Here is a 23,349-nt window from a genome sequence, read left to right as displayed (position 1 = left end):
ACCCGAGGGCACCGAGTCTTCGCAGCAGCTGGCCCGAGGCTCTGGAACACTCTGCCCCTCCATGTGAGGTCGGCCCAGACCCTAGGGGTTTTTAAATCTACTCTTAAGACTCACTTCTTCTCCCTGGCCTTCTAGTCAGAGCGGAGCACGACTCCTGACTTTTCCTTGTGTTTTTTTTTTAAATATCTGTTGTAATTTATTGTCTTTTATTGTGATTATAGAAATGTGTTTTTATGTGATTGTAGTTATTACATGTACAACACTTTGGCCCGACCAAAAATCGCTTTTAAATGTGCTTTATAAATAAACCTTGATTTGATTTGAAAACAACAACAAGGAGACTCAGATTAGATTTTTCCAATATTATACTGTTATTTAATAATCAGATTTTCATAAATATGTACATAACAGAATATATCAAAGAAGGAAAAGTCATAATCTGCAGAGTCAGATTTACTAAAACACTCGTCTGTCCTTCTGGTTTTGTGCGCTTCAGCTTTTTTTGCCACCATTTAAAAAATAATCCTAACAGGTTTTAATAATACATTATTTTACAATCCATGAGGGATCTTTTTTAATCGTCTCGTTCTCTGGGCCCAGGATGGCGACACCACACGTCCTCTGACCGACACCCAGATATCTGTGGGGGGAAAGCACCAAAGACACATTTGAATTTGAACTCACAGATAGATGCAGAATGCTTCGTTTTTAAATGTACTTTCTATCTGGGTTTCTTAACACAATTTGCATAAAGGTTTTTACCTCTCGGCGACCTCCACCAGACTTCTGTGAGAGACAGCGAAGAGCCTCTCTCTGTGACCCTGCAGCATCTCGTCTGTGACTCCACTCAGGAAACGACCCATTCCTACAACACACACATTAACACACACATTAACACACACACACCATGGAACAAGTGTCTGGTTAAAAGCAGCACAACAAAAAACGGTTCAATTTAAAAAAGGGATATGCACCCAAATTAAGGCTGCAATTAACTATTATTGTGTTCATTATGAAATGTTCATACTTTTTGCTGGATCAAATACTCACAAAGAAAGTGGTTTCTGTAAAATATCTAACCGAAAACCCTGAAATACTCATTCTAAAATGAAGAACTAGGTAAATACTGTAAATACGCCTCTGGCCACCAAACCAAAACATTTATTTAGTCATTCAAACCCCCAACACTGAAAGTTTAATAATAACCTTTCAGACAAAACCTGGGTTAAAATCAGATTTTAAGAGGTCTAAAGATCTGAAGTTGTATTACAGCTCTCTATAATTGATATAATCAGGATAAAACCCTTTACAAATAGTATGTCCAGTTGTTTGAACACAGTGGGGGTCTCACACACACAGACCATGTGTAAAAAAACAATTATAAAACCCTAAGATATTCATTTTAAAAAGACATAAACCATAATAAATAAATACCACGTTGCCTAACCAAAGTAAAACTGTTTATAGTTTACTATTGAATAGTTTCTCCGTTTTCCTTGGCACAGTTTGATTGATAGTTGCTGTGACGAAACCTCACAACACTGTAAGCTTAATAAGGTCGCATTCACACCTAATAGTCCGTTTTCAGGTGCGCACCAGACGACAGTTTGTTACATTGTTACATTTTTCAGAAGGTTCGGTTTGCGTTCACACCAAACGGACTATAAACTTTAAACACAAGTCATGTGCTCGGAAATGCTGTTCAACCATTGGTCAGACATTAAGGGGGTAAAAACGCAAAGATTTTGAAGACATCCGCGTTCTTGTGACACGTAAATACTACGCTTCCTATGTTTTGGTGCGGACTGCGTTCACACCAGCGATGAACCGCTCCAGAGTTCACTAGCAAGCGGTCTGAGACCACTTGTTTTAAGCGGACCAGAGTCCGGTTGTTTAGTTCACTTCAGAGGTCTCGGACTGCGTTCACACCAACCCAAACGAACCGCACCAAGCGGCTAAACGCACCAGGGTTCGATTCAACCGGACTATACAAGGCTGGTGTGAATGCGACCTAACACAAATGTGTATGAAACTAATGGTTTAAATCAAATGTTAAGACTAGTCTAAAGATCTAAACTCATAATTCAGCACTCTATTATTAATCTAATCACTCTAAAAACCCAACTGCAGATGATCATAAGATTTGATATTGAAAAGGTATCTGGTCCGTCACGTTATCCAGTTGTTTCCACACAGTGGGGGTCTCACCTTTGCTGGCGGGGGCCACAGGTGAGTCCACGGCGGAGAAAACTGACAGTTTGGCCTCGTCGATGTCCTGCTGGGAGAAATCACCCGACTTGGCCCAATCGACGCCTCTGCGAAACGCTGAGAGGGTCTGCATGGAGTTCGGGTCCCTGAGGAGAGGAGAGAGGAGAGAGGAGATTTAACGTGAGGTCAACACTCTGAGAAAACAAAGACGGAGGCATTCACATTTAAAAAGAATAAAACCAGAACATTAAATCTGAGTCTCCATGTTGTTGTTTTCTGATCATACATTTTAATTGGGTGTTTTAAGTATTACAACGTATAATGCTTTGCCTTTTCATATTTGTTTTAATCCATAATTCAGTATGACTTGTTTGAGAAATAAGTAGGACTTTATATTTTACACATTCTACACATTTTAAATTCTAAGTAGAAGATCTGAGTACTTGTCCCACCTCTGCAAGAGACTAATTGTTGCAGATGTAAAACCGTCCTCTTCTACCTCACCCCTTCATAACTGAGGTTAGTTATTTTTAATGGCGTTATATCAACGGGTTACAGCAAGTAAAGAACTATTTCTTTTTGGTGTCTATCTACGCTGGGATCTGAGTCCTGAGTCCTGATCTGAGTCCTGGATTTGAGTCCTGGATTTGAGTCCTGGATTTCGAGTCGTGGATTTGAGTCGTGGATTTGAGTCCTGGATTTGAGTCCTGGATTTCGAGTCGTGGCTGAACCTGAGTCCTGAGTCCTGATCTGAGTCCTGGATTTGAGTCCTGTATTTCGAGTCGTGGCTGAACCTGAGTCCTGAGTCCTGATCTGAGTCCTGGATTTGAGTCCTGTATTTCGAGTCGTGGCTGAACCTGAGTCCTGATCTGAGTCCTGGATTTCGAGTCGTGGCTGAACCTGAGTCCTGAGTCCTGATCTGAGTCCTGGATTTGAGTCCTGTATTTCGAGTCGTGGCTGAACCTGAGTCCTGAGTCCTGATCTGAGTCCTGGATTTGAGTCCTGTATTTCGAGTCGTGGCTGAACCTGAGTCCTGAGTCCTGATCTGAGTCCTGGATTTCGAGTCGTGGCTGAACCTGTCACTGTGGTCCTGCCTGACTCTCATCATACCACTTCCCTGATGGCTCCCACAGGATTGTTGACATCCTCGTGGATTCATCTTCTTATTATAGACACATGCATTTCAAAACATTTGGTCTACCTATGTTGTAAATGTATTATCTTTTCGATGTTAGGAGTGAGATAGAGATTATATATCTAATATATGCATCCGATGAAGCATTGCATGAAGTCTGTTGATGAATCAGAGGCTGTTGTTGGGGCTGCATAAACGTTTTTCAATTTTCGTTTTGTAGGCAGACCATGCAGCCCGATGGTCACCAAGGTTCATGTTTTAATAGCATTTTTACAAAAAAAGCCCAGACGAGCCTAACATGTGAAAAAATGGCTTAGACCTCAGAGTTAAACTTGGGCCTCCGACCATAGCTTTACTGTCTTTTGTTTTGAAAATCCACAGCGGAGGTTTGTGTCGTATTTTGCATTTCTCTCAGTAGCCAACGATCTGTGAGTCTGTTGGACATAACCTCCGTAATACATGTAGTCTACATTTCATAAGAGGTGTAAAACCTGTGAGCATTTTAAATCGCATTTGAACGAAATGCTTGTATAATCTGTAGTTGCATTTGTATTGTTGATGTAATGTGTGAACGAGGCGATATAGAGGTTAAGCTGTCATTATTAGGCTGTTATATACTGTTGGAGTGGTGAGCAGGCCTATTGTTATGGGATATTTGTGGAGTCAGGTGGTCCGCGAGTGTTTTTTTATTGGTTAAATGTCCTTGGTATGAAAAGGTTTGAGAAACCCTGGTCCACACAACTGTGAGTAGAACAGGTATCAGTGCGTTGATCTGCTCCCACCTGTATGAGTAAAAGGAGAAGAGTCCGCCTCCCATCCTGGCTCCGCCCCCATAAGCCCCGCCCTTCTCCCGGATTTCTCCGTGGAGAAACTTCGACGTCATCATCCTCGCCAAGATGCACAGACTAGAGAAAGAAGAGAGAGAGAGAGAACGTTTTTACAGAAAGGAATAAGTTATACCAGCGGATCCCAAATGCAAGACATTAGGATTTGTGTGGAAACATTTCATTATTAAGATTTTTTATTTTTGTATTTGAACCTCCTTTCCTTTCTCTTTCTTGATCCTCCTTAGCAACGGTCATTAGAGTCCTTGACAGCGGTCTGTTCTACTGGATTAACAACGTGTCACATGTTCTGAATTGACCAATCAGAATCGAGTATTCAACTAAACCTCCGTATTGTTTATGGTTGAATGTGGGCCGCGATTTTTTATAATAATAATACATTTCATTTATATAGCACACTTTAAAAACAACGTCATCTCAAGGTGCTTCACAATGCTATAAGGAGAAAATAATAAAACAAATAAAATAAATAGTTATCTAAGGAGCATATTGAATAAAATATGGTAATATAGCATAAAAGGTTAGAATAGAACATTCTTATACTAAGTTATACTAACTGTAGAAATAATCATTCAACTTTAATCTTCCTTCCTCTGGATATGTTGTGTTTGTTTACCTGGCGTAGTCCTCGTGGGCGAACGGCACCGTGCGGATGCTCTCGCTGATGAAGTTGATGGGGAACGGCATCTGGAAGAACGTCTTCATCTGACACGGCTGGAAGTTCACCTCCTGGAGAGAGAAGAGTTGAAACACGCACTGATTCATCCGGATTCAAAATGTATTTATCAAGTAGGATTGCCACATGTAAACGGGACGTGGTCTTAGGAAAATGTCCAAAGAAAATATGACAAATGCAGGTGTTTACATGATGTTAAAGGTGTAGCATCATTTAAAACAATACGCTGAAGGCATTCATATCTTTCGTCATATTGCAATAGTGTTATCTAAAATATTAGCAGGAATACAAATCAATAGTATGGTTTCAATAAAATCTTGTTGCTTCCTTAAGCAAATACGATTTTTTTCAATATTTTAGATTTGACATTAAGATTTAGATTTATTTTAAGATTTTTTAAGATTTACTGTAAAGGTCCCATGTCATGCTTTTCCGGTTATTACCCGTCCCCTTGTGTTATGAAGGTTTTTCTGCATGTAAACGGTCTGCAGAGTCACAAACCCTCAAAGTACACCCTGTAGCGAGTAAAACTCTAACACAGAAAAGACCTGTCTATGCTGCCCCAGAATTTCTCTTTTTCCATTTTCTTCTTCCGGGTCCTTTTGACGTAACGAAGTCCAAATGGACCAATTGGCGGTGTCTCGCAGACCCCACGCAGCAACCAGGAAACGACACCAGTAATCCAGCTCACTGTCCCCTCCTCACAGCAGCGAGCCCCACAGACCCAGACCCCACGCAGCATTAGCCGCGTTCACACCAAGTACTTTCCTGTACTTAGTTCCGGCACTAAGAGCCCTGGCGCTTTTAACCCCAGGGTACTTAGTACAGATCGCGTTCACACCGGAGTACTTTTCCCTGAGGGAAGATTACAAGTACAGTAGGTGGCGGTAAGCACCTTAAAGTTGTTTGCAACCCGCTACAAAACAAGAGAAGAAGAAAAACTGATACAGGATCTGTTTAATCGCCATGTCGGTTTTCTTTATTGCACTCTCAAGACATAACATTAAATAGAAATATTTTAAATGTAACTAAAGTGTCAGTTGTACATGTCAGTAAACATTGTCAATATAAAATAAAGTGTCAGTTGTACTATATAATAACAGTAATAACAATATAAAATAAACTCCCAGCTGTAGGGAGTCTCAGCAGCAAACCCACCTTTATTATATATCTTCCTGAGACCCACTGCATCCGTCTGCCATAAACACTATGCAAACATACATGTTAGTTTTGGCCCATAGTGGACTCCATGTTGTGTTGTGTGAAATGGGGGGAATTAAAAGTTTAGGTCAAATAATATTTAAAATTATATAAATTGTCATATTTGTGTATGTGCCCCTGCCATTCCCCCACAAGGTTGCAACATTGATGATAAATAAATGACAAATAAAGCTTTGCCAGTTTATAACCGATGAAACATGATGGTATCAGAATAATCACTTACATGTGATGTATAGGATGCTACACAGGTCACAAAAGATAAAGTGTCAGGAGAAATAAGCTTAATCGCCATGTCGGTTTTCTTTATTGCACTCTCAAGACATAACATTAAATAGAACAATTTTAAATGTAAATAAAGTGTCAGTTGTACATGTCAGTAAACATTATATATAAAATAAAGTCATAACAGTAATAACAATATAAAATAAACTGTCCCAGGTGTAGGGATATTCCCAGCAGCATGCACACCTTAGTGCAACGTTGTGTGTCGTGTGTCAGTATTTACAAAAACTATACCAAATAAACTGTTATTAAATGCAGTTTGTCGCTCATCCTGCCGCTGCGCCGACGCTTCCTCATGGCGCAGCGCCCACACTTCATCCTGGTGCTGCTGGCGCTCCATCTGCTGCCTGGCGCTCCATCGAGGTGAGCATCTTGTCCTCCGTTTCCTGGGCCTTGGTGAACAGCACCATCTGATCTCCACGCAGCGACTCATTCACCACGGCACGCCGGTCCTCCAACGCCTGGGCGGTGTCAAAGAAATTCACATCCCGTGTCCGCTTTCCTAAGAGGGGAAAATAAGCAATATACAATATACAAGTTTAGTCGCCATGTAGTTTTACAACATACTAGGAATGTGTTTTTTGTATTTTCACAAATAGAATTAAGGTTTCACAAATCTGAAACTGTGTTATAAAGAATCTTTTGACTCTCTGGGATAATCCAGTCCAGATTTGATGAGTGTAGGTATAGTGGTTTTAGATCAGGACCTGGTCTAATGTGGTCTACATGTAAAAAAAGCACTGAAATCTCCCTTTTTTTTATTTTCACAAATAGAATTAAGGTTTCACAAATCTGAAACTGTGTTATAAACACGGAGGATTGTTCCTTTTTGAAGAGTGCTTCATGTATGCTTGAACTTTGTTTAATGTTGTTGAGGCAAGTTAAACATAAAATATGATGAATATTATGAAATAAACATGATTGTGAACATCAGTTCGATGCGTAACGTTCTTTCAAGACAAAATTACAGTGTGTGTACCTTTGCGTTTGGTTGCTGGTAAGGAGGACGACAAAGCGCTGTGATCTAGAATGCAAAGCTCACTTGTTTCCAATCCCGAGAGTTGTCCATCCTCGCCTGAAACAGACGATTAGTGCCATGAGTTAGTGAAGCAAATTACAGAAACACTGCACAGTTATTCACAAGTCAAAACGTTTTCATACAGCGGAGAATATCTAGCTAGCTAGATGTAGCTAGCCGGGGCCGGTGTTAGCCTATTATGGCTAGCATGGCTAGCTTGATCTACTGAGCAAATAAAAGTACATCTGAGACCATTATTGTGCAGATTAAAACCCCAGTGCATGTAGTTGATTTTACCTTCATCGTGGTAGTCATCGTTGGCCACTGAATCCGCCGTTTGTAGTCCTGAGTTTCTTTATATTTAGCCGGCTGTGCACAATTCCCAGGTCGAGTGAAAGCTACCGAACTGGCTTCAGTAGCATTCCCTGGGTCGCCTCCTCGGCGTAGATCTCCAGAAGCGCCGACACCTCCTCATCATTTCTTGATGCTTGCCATAACTGCTTTCAAAAACAAACACAACGCACGGAGCGTTGTGTTTTTGTAGCGAGGAAAAACAATGGCGTCTCCACACAACATTTTCAGAGTTGTACGGGCGTGGTTTGCAATTCGCCCAGCCAATCAGCACTGGGGAACTTTTGGAGCACTTTTCACCCACAGAAAAGTACGCTCTCTGAGCTGGCTCTAAAAATGGGGGTAAAAGTACCCGAGATTAAGTACGATTTTTGGTGTGAACGCGACATAAGGGGTACTCACGGAACTAAAACGCGAAAAGTACGGTGAAAGTACTCCGGTGTGAACGCGGCTATTCTCATCTGTTTGTCATTACTGGTGTCATTTTCTGGTTGCTAACAAACGCCATTGTAACACATAATCACTGATGTTCCGCTGTAACGGTGGTGGACTCATCAGAACAGAGTGGGCGAGCTGACCAATCAGAGCACAGTGGGCTCAAAGGGAGGGGGGGGGGCAGGAGCTCCAACAAGCCGTTTAGGACAGAGAGTGATTACACATACTTTACAGAGATGCTGTATGAGAAACCAATGTGAGTTTGGAACATTGAACAATGTAAATCTATTCTAACCTAACCTATCTAACCTGCTTTTTTAAAATACGACTATTGGCCAAGACCAAGTCGTTTTTATCGTTTGAGGACCTGGAAAGGGTTATTAATGCCTTTGTTACCTCGAGGTTGGACTACTGCAACGCTCTGTACGTGGGTATGGACCAGGTGTCAATTAAACGCCTGCAGCTAGTCCAAAACGCAGCTGCACGTTTGCTGACTGGCCACAAAAAGCGTGACCACATCACCCCTATTCTGGCCTCACTGCACTGTCTTCCAATTCGGTTCCGAATTGATTTTAAAATCCTTTTATTTGTTTTTAAAGCCCTAAATGGGCTGGCTCCGGCCTATATAGCTGAACTCCTCCAGCGCTACACCCCAGCCAGAGCTTTAAGGTCTGCTGACCAGCTGCTGCTGGTAGTGCCCAAGACCAGGCTCAAAACCCGAGGGCACCGAGCCTTCGCAGCAGCTGGCCCCAGGCTCTGGAACACTCTGCCCCTCCATGTGAGGTCGGCCCAGACCCTAGGGGTTTTTAAATCTACTCTTAAGACACACTTTTTCTCCCTGGCCTTCTAGTCAGAGCGGAGCACGACTCCTGACTTTTCCCTGTGTTTTTTTTTTTTAAATATCTGTTGTAATTTATTGTCTTTTATTGTGATTATAGAAATGTGTTTTTATGTGATTGTAGTTATTACATGTACAGCACTTTGGCCCGACCAAAAATCGCTTTTAAATGTGCTTTATAAATAAACCTTGAATTGATTTGATTTATTCTAGTAGACCTCAACAATGGAATTATGATCAGTAGAGATGGCCATGACATGGGACCTTTAAAGGTTTATTGTCATGTCATATACATAATAAATAAAGTGTAGTTATCAGGTGTTTAATAGTCTTATGGTATTTAATTCAAACTGTTTTAATGTTCCTTAATCATCAGAAACTCCTGTTGTTTATAGTTATTAAAGTAAAACAAAGGCATTCATATAAAGATGAAACATAAATGCTTAAAGCTGGTTTGTAATGAATTAAACAAACTCACAGAGATGAGTTTCCTGCTCAGCCCGGATCCACCCTGCGGATCCAGAGGCCTCTTTAGGGAAGGAATACAAAAACATGTTAGTAAGCAAAACAATAATATCATTTTAATATGATCACCAACATAACAAATACTCTGACTTGATTTGTCCAGTTTTCCTCTCAAAGCCTCACCTCGATAATATTACTTCTGACAGGTTTGCGTGTCTTTCTGTTTCCAGAGACGTCCTTCATAAAACTCTCCAGCTGAGACACTGAGTCGAACATTTTCTGTGGAGTCGTGTTGATTGCACACCTTAAAAGATAATAATACAATTTGATTCAAGTAAAACAAGCATACACACAGGTATCATATCACACACACACACACGCATCATCATATCTCACACACACAAGCATCATCATATCTCACACACACAAGCATCATATCACACACACAAGCATCATATATCACACACACACACACACACACACACACACAAGCATCATCATATATCACACACACACACAAGCATCATCATATCTCACACACACAAGCATCATCATATCTCACACACACAAGCATCATCATATCTCACACACACAAGCATCACATCACACACACAAGCATCACATCACACACACACACACACAAGCATCATCATATATCACACACACACACACAAGCATCATCATATATCACACACACACAAGCATCATCATATATCACACACACACACAAGCATCATCATATATCACACACACAAGCATCATCATATATCACACACACACAAGCATCATCATATATCACACACACACACACAAGCATCATCATATATCACACACACACAAGCATCATCATATATCACACACACACACACACACACACAAGCATCATCATATATCACACACACAAGCATCATCATATATCACACACACACAAGCATCATCATATATCACACACACACACACACACACACAAGCATCATCATATATCACACACACACAAGCATCATCATATATCACACACACACACAAGCATCATCATATATCACTAGAGATGTCCCGATCCGATCACGTGATCGGGGATCGGAGCCGATCACGTGATTTTCAAAAGATCGGAATCGGGAGAGAAAAAATCGGGGATCGGGAATTTTTTTTTTTTTTTTTTTAATTATTTTATTTAATGTTACAAAACAAAAATGACCATGTTCACGTCTTAAAGTCATCCTGAGGCCTTAGTTTTGTTTTAAAATTACACAACATCATGTATGTGTTGCTTCTTTTGGGCTTGTTTTCATAGACCTGGTTGCTTATTTCTCTCAAATCTGGCAACAGAGTGGGCAGGGCGCAGTGGCTAATAGTAGCAGTAAGCTAACGAGAGGCTACGTTCAGCTGGTGCCTCGGGAGTCGGGACAGAGAAAATGTCAGGAGTTTGGAAGTATTATAAAATTGAAAGCGAAGGCAGTGTAACAGCCAGATGCAATGTTTGCAAGGCGGAGGTTCCGCGTGGTGGAAAGAACCAGAGATGGAGTACTCGAGTCCTGGACTCGGACTCGAGTCGGACTCGAGTGCCGATTTTCGGGACTCGTGACTCGACTCGGACTCGCGCACTGATTGACGCGACTCGGACTTGGACTCGTGAATTCTCGCACACGATGACTTGGACTCGGACTCGTGAATTATCGCGTACGCTGACTTGGACTCGGACTCGGTCTCGTGAATCTTTCCCCCCACGATGACTCGGACTCGACTTGTACATTGACGCTCCGACTTGGACTCGGACTCGGACTCGAGCAAGTTTTCTATGGAGTCTGATGTCCTCTATCCTGGCGTGTGCACCGGCTGCGAGGCGAGTTCACGTACTGGGCCCCGCTATTCCAGTCTAAAGATGTCTAGAGACACACCCCGCATCGTGCTGTATGCTTTCACACAGTCTGCTTCCACATTGGAAAAGAGCAGCGCAAAATGCTCTATGTGGAAACAATATTGAAGAGAAGGCTCCGTAACACATTACTCTAAGGATCAAGTTCAGACATATAGGCTGTCTTGAACACTATCATCAGAGTAACGTGATCTAATCAATAAATAAAGATTCAGCCGATAACACGAAAGCACATGGCTACTTAACATGCAGAATGACGTCATTTTGCATGTTAAGTAGCCATGTGCTTTCTGGGGCTAAATCTTCATCAGTAAACCGATTTAACGGTAAAAGTTCCTTCAAAATAAGAGTCCCGATCTTATTACTATCAAAATAAAAGTGCAAAACGAAAACTTTACGATAGGAAAATATTGGCATACAAATATAATCACTTCTCTAAAAGGTAACTCATTTTAAACATAGTTTATTTATATATAATAATAATAATATTAATATTAGTAATAAGCTTTATATTTGTATAGCACCTATTACAAGAATTGTAGCCAAACTGGCTTCACAGCAGTTCAATAGACAGATTAGTATAACATGACAGGATAAAAGCAATGTAGAGGAGCAGCTACATTTCAACACATATATCCACGAAGATTAATACATGAAGACTTGTGACTCAGACTTGGACTCTTCTTAGGTGACTCGGACTTGGACTCGGACTCGAACACAGGTAATGATGACTCGGACTCGACTCGGACTTGGACTCGGACTCGAACACAGGTAATGATGACTCGGACTCGACTCGGACACTCCTTGGGTGACTCGGACTTGGACTCGGACTCGAACACAGGTAATGATGACTCGGACTCGACTCGGACACTCCTTGGGTGACTCGGACTTGGACTCGGACTCGGACTCGACTACGACTCTCCCTTGGTGACTCGGACTTGGACTCGGACTCGAAGAGTGGTGACTCGAGAGTGACTTGGACTCGTGAATTGGTGACTTGACTACAACACTGGAAAGAACAGAGCTACGTTCAACACGACCAATCTAATACGCCACCTGAGAAACAAACACCAACAACAACACGACGAGTACACAGCGGCCACTCAGGTAACGGCACTGAAACAACCGACACTTTCAGAGACTTTTAAAAGGAAAGAGAAACTGCCCCAGAACAGTGAAAAGGCCAAAAGAATAACAGCCAAGATAGCTGAATTCATCGCGTTGGATGACCAGCCGTTATCTGTTACCTTTTTTTTCTCTTAATGCATTGCATAAAGATCGGATCGGGAAAAATCGGTATCGGCAGATTGTCAAAATCAAATGATCGGGAGCAAAAAAAGGTGATCGGGACATCCCTATATATCTCACACACACACACAAGCATCATCATATATCACACACACACACACGCATCATCATATATCACACACACACAAGCATCATCATATATCACACACACAAGCATCATCATATATCACACACACACACAAGCATCATCATATATCACACACACACAAGCATCATCATATATCACACACACACACACACACAAGCATCATCATATATCACACACACACAAGCATCATCATATATCACACACACACACACAAGCATCATCATATATCACACACACACAAGCATCATCATATCACACACACACACACACACACAAGCATCATCATATATCACACACACACAAGCATCATCATATATCACACACACACACAAGCATCATCATATATCACACACACACATCATCATATATCACACACACACACACACACACACAAGCATCATCATATATCACACACACACAAGCATCATCATATATCACACACACACAAGCATCATCATATATCACACACACACAAGCCTCATAATATAAAAAACACACACACACATCTAGTGATGTGTCGGTCGCGAACGAGCCGATTCTTTTGAACGGCTCTTTGGTACGAACGAGGGGAACCGAGTCCTACTTGGTGAGAGCCGTTCTTGTTATCGTTCAATCGTTGGTCCGCACTCACTGCCTGCCTTTTAAAAAGCTTGATTTTGTTCTCCAAACGTATTCTGTGAAGACCCTCCCCTACTCTGATTGGTAGGTTTCAGCACGAGGAGTGAGATGGGGTGGGTCTTAACGGAATACGCGAGAGAGAAGTCATAACAAGTGGTACGTACAGGACAGGTAGACGACGTGTTTTTCGGATGGAAAATGAGCCAAACGCGAAAACGGAGCAGCATTTGGATGCACTTCAACCAAAACCCAGGCAGTGATAAAGCGCACCATTTGTAAAGGCAAAATATCCTTTAAAGCAGGGTCAACAAATAATCTCCATCGCCACTTAAAAACACAGTATCTAATATTAAGAGTTGCATGAATTTCATTCAAGGCAAAGCAACTTTATTTACTTAACACATACAGAGGGTAAATTCAAAGTACATTCACTGACATGATGACATGGATATGGCGCCACCTTGTGTCATGTTTACAATGCTGATTATTGACATTAGGTCTGGCAATACAGTCAATCATTATCCTGGTGATTATTTCTCAGATAAACCTAGAAACCCCGCCCCCTTTAAAAAAAACGGCTCTTTGAAAGGAACGGAGCCATAAGAACACACACACACACACACACACACACACACACACACACACACACACACACACACACACACACACACACACACACACACACACACACACACACACACACACACACACACACACACACACACACACACACACACACACACACACACACACACACACACACACACACACACACACACACACACCACACACACACACACACACACACACACACACACACACACACACACACACACACACACACACACACACACACACACACACACACACACACACACACACACACACACACACACACACACACACACACACACACACACACACACACACACACACACACACACACACACACACACACACACACACACACCTTTTTCTTGAATAATAATTATTTGTGAAGTGTAATTTATTTAAATGACACTTCATTTTTTCACTGCTCTTTCCCGTTAGCCAGCTACAACGGTTTTTTTCAAGTCTCTCCTGAGGCACATTTATGCTGCTTTAGTCAAGATCATTGTACATATTTTATACAAATATCCTTATTTTTGAACTTGTGGTGTCATATTGTCCGTCCTTTTCCCAGGGAGGAGCTCCGTCTCCCTTTGACAGAAACTTTGGCACTAAAGTAGCCGCTAAAGCCGTTCAGTGGATCTCACGGACGCTCAAGGACTTTAAGCAAAATCCACATGTTCATGTCTTTTATCAACATGTGTCCCCTCTGTGGAAAGACTCTGAAAGTTTCAGGAACAAAGATTCTCTCTTATATAAAAACCTGTCTGAAAATGAGCTGATCAGATTTTGGCCACTTTATGTCATGATTTGTTGGCTTGTGTAACCATTAGCCAATCAGCAACCAAGGTAACCCCCCCCCCCCCCTTATCACCTGCATCTCCTCCTAGAGCACCATTGAGTTCTTTGTAACCAAATCTCTCTCAGAGGGGCGGATATCAGCAGGTATACCCTAATATGAACCCACCTCATGTTGTCGGGGTTCAGAAGATGTGTTTTGATCCTCGGTAGAATCCGGATGACTTGACTAAGGTCTGACATCTCTGCTATCTTCTTCATAAACTTCACCTGACGATCAAACAAAACACAAAACAGCTGTTTCACAAACTGCTGGCACTCAGAAACAGGTAGAAAAATAGAACAGAAAACAAACAAAACTGTCTTGCATAAATAAAATGAAAAAGCCCAATTCCGAGGTAAATATCATCACAGGTAAAAAGGACCAATCATTACATCACATTTAGGTGATGCTTTCATAGGGTAAACCCCTAGGGGTACGTTGGAGTACTGCCAGGGGTACGTGAGATTTATTTTATGTTAATGAAAAAAACAACATAAGTAATGCATTTAAACAAACTAATAGTAGATGAACTACTTTATTCAAACGTTTACAGTAATTCTGGATAATAAAATGGGGAAAATAAACGGGGTGCTCTCTTTTCCTCTCCCTCTCCTGACAGCCCGTCAGTCTCGTGCAGCTCGCTTAACCTGTAAACCCGACAGTAAAGAATAAATATATTTCTTATAACTAGTTTAGCTTGTTCCAGAGTAGATAAACTAGCTAAGTGGGTTAGGTCTAACTCTTAGTGTATTTTGCTCCGCTTAACGGTCCGTGACAGCGGGGGAGCAGTGATCCGGAAGAGCTGCGTGTTCTCCGCCAGCAGCAGCTGATCTGATCTCTGATCTCTCTCTCGCGTCCGGGTATACTTCACTCACGTTTATGTCCAAATCTATCAGATCTAGCTAGTTCTGGCTAATTATATGACTGCCTGCTTATCAAAGGTCCTAAACAATAAGCGTTGCTTGGCAACGGCGTGTGGCCGCAAAGTATAGCGCAGCATTATGCATATGTTTATATGAGGGGTCAAAATCCCATGCTCATAAAATGCTCATATTTTTTTCTCTTCATTCCCCACGCCCCAAAATAAATAAATAAATAAATATACCAACTTTAAGAAAAGTAACGAAGTTTGAGCAGTGTGGGTTTTATATTAACAGTTACACATATTTCAAAACGCGAAGTGTAATAACTGCAGTTTGCCTCCCTGTCAGAATGACAAAGATCCTCAGTGAAGCACAAGCCCATGTTTCTCACTACATTGTAAGAACAACTTATTAAAAAGATCAGTTCAATGCAACTAACTTCGTCTTAGTGTTATCGCATGATATTAAAATTGGTTTGCCATGAATTTAGTGATGGATTGTAAACATTTGAAATGTAGCATTTAAGTGTTTCTCAGTTACAAGGTTGTTGTTTTAATAAATCAGACACGGTGGTGCAGCGCTGTACTGTACCTCTTTATATAGGCTTTTTGTCCCTAACTAATAGTTTTTGCGCTGATCAGGGGGTACTTGGCTGATTTTCTTTTTCAAAGGGGGTACATTATTGAAAAAAGTTTGAGAACCACTGGGGTAAACCTTTATTGATTACCTTCAGGTGACCGACCAGCAACAGCAATATATCAAAGCGACTAAAAATAGGTTAAATATACAATAAAATAATCCTGCAGCTACATTAGCTTTCTAAGAGCTAGAGACAGAAGGGAGATATATCTTTTTGTATATACCTGCTCCATCCCTCCGAACGTCTCCTGCAGATCTCCAGATGGAGTCAGGTGTCTGCATGCTCGAGTCATGGCGTACATGTGACCGGAGTAAGCGATCCCATTGGCTAACTCCTGCGCTGACATCATCACCAGCACTCTCAGGCGCTCCTCATCGTCAAAGTGGGGGCTGGAAGGGAAATATTGACTTATTTTAATAAGATAAGATGTACCTGTACGAGGGTCTTAGAACAGCAAACTCCCTTGAAATCTTTAAAAGCAAATTAAAAACCTATATTTTTTATTATGGCTTTTAATTTGGGTTAACTTTCAATTCTCACTGGCATCACTGTCCATGTTTTACTATATTTTATTTTGCTTAAACAACATATGAAGCAGGATATTATATATACAAAATAAATACTAATAGAGAGGCGAAGTCCCTCCCTTTCCGGGGGACCTCCATGGGACCTTATTTCGGAAAAAGTATGTATTGAAGTCAATGGCGAGAGAAAGATTATCTCTCGATCCCGTTTGAATTGAGCCACGAATTACACATACTGTATGATGTTTGTCAATTTAAAAGATAATTTTGCAAGTCAAAAAAATCAAACTGTGAAGTAACACATTTTTTTGTGTGAAACCGCTCAATGAACTACATCTCCCGTCTCGCACCACACACCAAGACGGCCGTCACGTTGGCACATTTCACCTCTTTCTTTCAGAATGAGGTGAAAAGTATTAAAAGAGGTGAAAATCACTCCAAGTCTGGGCATGTTGAGAGCTGTACATACACACAAGGGGAGTTAGTCGGTTCCTAAGAGCCAGCATGCGGGACCGGGACTCTGGGATTTGTAGTCTTTCTAGTTGCGTATTTTTCATAGTCTTATATTTCAACAGTTTTACAACAAACTGTGACTTTTTTGACATGGAAAATATTATTTAAGATTGACAAACATCATGTGTGTAATTCATGGCACAATTCAAACGGGATCGAAAGATAACCTTTCTCTCTCCATTGACTTCAATACATACTTTTTCCAAAATAAGGTCCCATAGAGGTCCACCGGAAAGGGAGGGACTTCGCCTCTCTATAGCATATTTAGATGCCTGTGATATGACGAGTTGGAGGACGTACCTGTTGAATGTGTCGCTCCACAGCTGAAACATGTGAGGGAGGTTCCTCTCCAGGCAGGAGGAGAACAGGAGGACTCCCTGAAACAGAGACAATCAGAGACTTTCTTCACTGAGCTAAGGGCGTTAATGTTGGGCTTGATGACGTTTAGTCGTCTCTTTTAGACACTTGTTAGCAACCGCTGTTTTTAAATTCACCAGTGGGGTATTTACTGATGTTACTGATTTTAAGTCTTGTCTTCAGCTTGTTTTAACCACGGACCTTATGTCAGGCTCACAACGAAAAACACATTCAGAAAAACATCGAGAAAGTGCTTGATTATGACTCAGTTCCGGGGTTTAGGACTCATTCCTGCACCACTCTATAGCCTGGGAACAGGAAGCCTAACTGGTCAGAATTGCTATAGTTTGCATGCAGCTGGATACCCATATCAAATCAGCATCAACAGTGGGTTTCCTGTAATACTTTATAGGATTTTGTTACAGTAGCAGAAGCACCTAATGAAAGAAAATATTCAAAAACTCACGAGGGAACAGAAGGTGCTAAAGTGCTAACTCATTTCCAGGTTTAGGACTCATTCCTGCACCTCTCCATAGGCTGAGACCTGGGAGTCACACTTAATCTATATATACTTATTTTCAAATGTGCGTGTGTTTGTTTTTTTAGCAAGACACATATATAAAATCAGCTAAATTGACACTAATTGGCTTTACTGATTTTTTAAGTAACAGATAAGGTGAACCCTGACCTGCTCGTACATGTCCAGCTGGGCGGAGTCAGAGGAGACGTGAGGAGAGACGGACATCCCCCCCGTCCTCAGCTCCTTCTGCTGAGACTGCTGCCTGTAGTCCAGACCTCCACAGCCCATCCTACACACACACACACACGCATCCAGAATTAAAAGTGCAAAAGACACAAACAACGACAGTCTATCCATCTCAATCGTATCTAAATTCTTATGCTATTATATATATATATATATTCTGTGGTGTTACGCACTGACAGATGGACTCACTTTGTGACGACGCTGCAGAACAGCGGCACGTAGAGCCTGAGTTCCTCTGGCAGCGTGTTGAGGCTGCACATCGCTCTGAAGTACACCAGGCCGTTGGTCGGCTGCTCACAGAGCTGCAGAGGGACGCCTCCTGAAGGGGGGGGGGGGGGGGGGGGGGGGGGGGGGGGGGGGGGGGGGGGGGCATGGAGATATTATTAAACACTCCTTACGGGTGATAACAAGGCCAAAAGGTTTTATTATCAAAATGCACAATAGCTAGTAGTAATGGCAATGAAAATCTGAAGTCCCAGTATCCTCAAATGATACTATTACTAAGAAATAAAATGAAAAAAAGGGCAAGAAATGTAAATTAAAATAATGTTAAATTTAAATTAAGCCAATACAAAAGCAAAATATTTTAAATTGAAATAATATTTAGTAAAAATGAAGCCAAAACACTGTAAGAAAAAGCAGAAATAAGTAATATTGATATAGTCTGTGATGCAAGGGACAGTGTACCTGCGGTGCTGATCTGAACGGGCGTGATGGGGATGGTCAGTTCGATGTCCGACACTTTGAGCGCCGGCAGGCAGGAAGCATCCTGAGTTTTACTCTGAGCGGCCAGCAGCTCCAGACCTGAGAAATAAAAACACCAAACACTGTGATATCTCTCAAATTAAAAGAGCCTTAAATTACATTCTGGTTTAGTCCCACACTTTCAGGGAATAAGAAATATTTCAGCGGTAATACTGGTTATATCCCAGAGGCTGACCATATATATATTTATCACACCAAGAAACTCAATCTTACAGACAAGAAAACATATTCACACACACAGAAACATTGAGCTTTCCGAAAACTAATTCCCTAAAGAAATGTAAAATATTTAAAGGGGACCTATCATGCAAAATGCACATTTGTACGTCTTGTATACATGAATATGTGTCCCCGGTGTTCCAGGGAACTCACCAAGTGCTACGGCTATTGGGCCAACTCCACCAATCAGGAGGAGACAGCCACGGCCATTGCCGTTCGAAAGCGCTGGAGACGCTGTAGTACATATGCCAGGCCAGTAGATGGTGCCTTATATAAGTATGGTCCTATACTATATTATTCAAATATAGCATGATAGGTCCACTTTAAGATAACTTTTTTCCCCAACCTGACTAAACCTGACTGATGACACACGTTTAGATCCAATTGCCTTAATCACTGTTTTTTGTAAAGTAATTTGAAGTGCATTGTTGTTAAACAGTGCTAAATAAATACTGACTACTTTCTAAAGTCAATTGACATGATAGCAGTCTCTGTAAATTATTGTATCTGTGTCTAGGCCTTTTTAAAGATCAAGGAGTGGTAAACTAATCAAAACACCTCATAAAATCATGGTTCAGGTGAAAGGGGAAAAGTGTAATAACTCAAACATTATGCACGTAGTAGATTGCTTGAGCAAGTCACCAATAAAGCTCTTTTTCCTCTACCCATTTGGATGTAATTCAGTGTTCAGGGCAGTGATCTTACAATAGTGTTAAAGTATTGTTGTTCATTGACTAGGTCAGTTATTAAATTCAATTCAATGGAAGGCTATATTGTTATTTGCACATTAGCTACAGTGTAGATATGGCAATGAAAAACTTAGGTCACAAGCTCCTCCAATAGTGCAACATCATATGTGACCTGCTCTATCGAAATCAGTCGCATTGACCCGAAGACACATTTTGAGTTGTATACACTGTTGGAAAGAGGAGATTCCTGGCTTTCTAATGATATCAAGATTGTTTTTGTACTCCAAATATTAAGCAAAATATGTCACATTATATAATGACTGTCACCGAGTCATCATTTTGAGAAAAAGGCCTTCAAAGTTTCCTCTTCTCTGGAATCCATCGATCTGATTGATTATTAGCGGAGCAAATGATCAAAATAGTCCGGAGGGAAAATATTTCCGTTTGGATTACTGGTCTGGGGGAAGCTCGCGAGTGTGTGTGTGTGTATGTATGTGTGTGTGTGTTTGTGTATTTTTGCGTTTGTGTATATTGTGTTTGTTTCCCGGGGAAAACACTCACGAGAAACACCGGCTGTTGTTATGCTTGCTGTGACGTTAAATTACTCCGTTCTCCGCTTATAACTATGCCGTTACAAGCTTCATAGTTGTATTTATCATCTAAATTTGCCGAAACAAGTTTAATATTCTGAAAGCCAAGACTTTGTTTATTTGAAATCAGATGAAAACAAACTGTAACGGACCCTGCCGTGTTATCTATGATTACTATATGCCTTACATACATAATTTCAGCCGGAGGGAGGGGGGCGGCGCTGCGGAAGAGCAGATTGCGAGTGAGAGGTGCCTGTCATCTTCCCTTCACAAGCTTCACAAATGTATTTATCGTGTGATTTTGGAAATAAAAGTTTCATATTCTGAAAGCCAAGACTTTGTTTATTTAAAATCAAACAAAACACCCGAACCCCGAAAAAATAGTTTTTTTTATGCAAATCCACGTTTATTTTGAAATGAGCCGTTGCGACTTCCGACTGATTTCGATAGAGCGGGTCACATATATAGGACATAGAACAAATAAAACAGATGAAGAGAAAACTCCCAACACACACCGAGCAGTGAAATGGTTTGTTACCTTTCTCATAGATCTCCTTCCTGTCGCTCTCAGACAGAGCCTGGATCTTCTTCTGCAGTTTCTCCTCTTCTGCCTTTGCCTGTTTCTCCACGTACGTTTCATCTGGACTCATAGAGAGGGTCAGTCTGTGTGTGTTCTCCTGCATTTAAAGAAAACAAACATGCATTGGCTTTAAATCCTAAGATAGATAGATAGATAGATAGATAGATAGATAGATAGATAGATAGATAGATAGATAGATAGATAGATAGATAGATAGATAGATAGATAGATAGATAGATAGATAGATAGATAGATAGATAGATAGGTAGATAGATAGATAGGTAGATAGATAGATAGATAGGTAAGATAATCTAATATCTAAACGTCCTCATTATCCTTCACAGTCCAACAAATAAAGATATGAGGCTGCTGCTGCATGCTCCATTTATTCCTCCGCCATCATCTTGCAACTCTACGCATTCATACAAACACGATGTATTCACCTTGAAGTAGTGTTTGACTTTGTCCTGCAGGAAGCGAGGGTTTTCCTTTAGAGCCTTTCTGAACTGTGTGACGCTGTCGCTGATCTGCAGCAGCTCCACCGGGTTACCGTCATGATTCCACGACGACGCTATGTACTGGAAACACACAGGTATAATGTCAAGAGGGATGAAAAAACATGTAACAACAGCAGCACTGAAAAAAATGTATTGGAAAAACAATTAAGATTCAGATTCAACTTTATTGTCATAACGAAAAGGAGTTTGGCATCTGACCAGAAGTGCAAAATAGCAATGCAAGTGTCTATATCAGGGGTGTCAAACTCAAGGCCCGTGACTTCATGTTATGTGGCCCCACAAGAGCTTGCAAAGAATATAGTAATAATTCCTTACATTTATTAAAGCGCTTTACAAATACACATTACACACATGTAACGGTCAACGGCTATACAGACGCAGCGGGTTTCGAACTGGTGTTCCCCAACGCCCCCTTGATCTGATGATCAACGCACAGCCCACTGCGCCACTCCGCCCATCTTCACACCTCAAAGTCATCAAGGCGCTTTACAAGTACACATTACACACATATCATACATGTAACGGTCATGTACTGTGGACAGTACCCACAAGAGCACATTCGGGTGAAGTGTCTTGCCCAAGGACGGCCTGACGCAGTGGCGGCGGGGGCGGGTTTCGAACTGGAGTTCCCCAACGCCACCCTTGATATATAGTATGTTTATTTTACGGTTACATGCCGATTTACAGAAGCAAGTTGCCCATAAACTACATGTCCCACAATGCATCTCAAATTTGACATTTTTCTCAGAATCTGACTTTTCTTCCAAGATTTTACTTTTTTTCAAAATTGTTACTTATTTATTTTTATTTTGACTTTCTTTCCAGAATTTGGCTTTTCTTTTCAAATCATTTTGTGACATTCTCACTGAAGAGACTTGCAATTATTTGCCCTAGACTTCTGCTTTCAGATGTAGTTAATTATGAAGTTATTACTTCTACACAACTCCCGTGTAGTCAGAACTCTGGCTCTTGACATGTCTTGTGAATTCTCCGGCCGATACTCCAAGTAAACCATCAGTGTTTGACATCAAAGCTCCAGCTCTCCTCGTGTCTCCTTTGAGTCCTGACTCCTCCATTGCTACAGGTTCGAGCCCCACAGCAGTCAGCATGTGACATGTAATGTAATCTACCTTCATATTTAAACATTGCACTGATGAAGGTCTCTGAATTTAAAATGTACCGATCATGGAGGTTCATTCATACATGAAGGCTCAATCCCAAACCACGCCCTACACACTACCCCTACGTTTTGCGCGGAGGGTCCGCCACATTAAGGCGTTGTGCACACGGGAACGTTTGCGTTTATGCACAGTATGCGTATTCAAAAAAGTCTTCCGTTCACATGCATTTGTTTCATTTAACGTGTCTGTTCAAACGAGACCGCTGGAAACGCTGTAGTACATATGCCGGGACTGTAAGTGGCGCTGTAACTTCCGCCACAAAATACACCAAAAGCCGCGAAGAAGACTCCGGAGCAGCCCCGCAGCAATGTTGCCATGGCTACCCTTCTGTTT

At 41.3% G+C, this 23,349-nt stretch overlaps 1 protein-coding gene across 1 annotated transcript in view; it reads right to left on the bottom strand.

Annotated features, from left to right (window-relative positions):
• Positions 1-347: 347 nt before the first annotated feature.
• Positions 348-23,349, bottom strand: part of pitrm1 (pitrilysin metallopeptidase 1) — a 35,434-nt gene continuing 12,432 nt past the window's right edge. Inside the window, exons 13-27 of the mRNA XM_034132124.1 lie at positions 21,761-21,895; positions 21,276-21,414; positions 19,162-19,278; positions 18,664-18,793; positions 18,397-18,517; positions 17,652-17,728; positions 16,538-16,703; positions 14,938-15,038; positions 9,658-9,778; positions 9,488-9,538; positions 4,805-4,917; positions 4,126-4,248; positions 2,209-2,354; positions 763-865; positions 348-640 (exon numbers count right to left, since the gene is read on the bottom strand). Coding sequence (XP_033988015.1) covers positions 547-640; positions 763-865; positions 2,209-2,354; positions 4,126-4,248; positions 4,805-4,917; positions 9,488-9,538; positions 9,658-9,778; positions 14,938-15,038; positions 16,538-16,703; positions 17,652-17,728; positions 18,397-18,517; positions 18,664-18,793; positions 19,162-19,278; positions 21,276-21,414; positions 21,761-21,895 — 1,737 coding nt within the window. The 3' untranslated portion in view covers positions 348-546. The remainder of the gene's footprint in view (positions 641-762; positions 866-2,208; positions 2,355-4,125; positions 4,249-4,804; positions 4,918-9,487; positions 9,539-9,657; positions 9,779-14,937; positions 15,039-16,537; positions 16,704-17,651; positions 17,729-18,396; positions 18,518-18,663; positions 18,794-19,161; positions 19,279-21,275; positions 21,415-21,760; positions 21,896-23,349) is intronic.

The sequence above is a fragment of the Trematomus bernacchii genome, unplaced genomic scaffold (assembly GCF_902827165.1).
Source record: "Trematomus bernacchii unplaced genomic scaffold, fTreBer1.1, whole genome shotgun sequence".
NCBI classification, from domain to species: Eukaryota; Metazoa; Chordata; class Actinopteri; order Perciformes; family Nototheniidae; genus Trematomus; species Trematomus bernacchii.
This window is presented reverse-complemented; position numbering and strand designations above follow the sequence as displayed.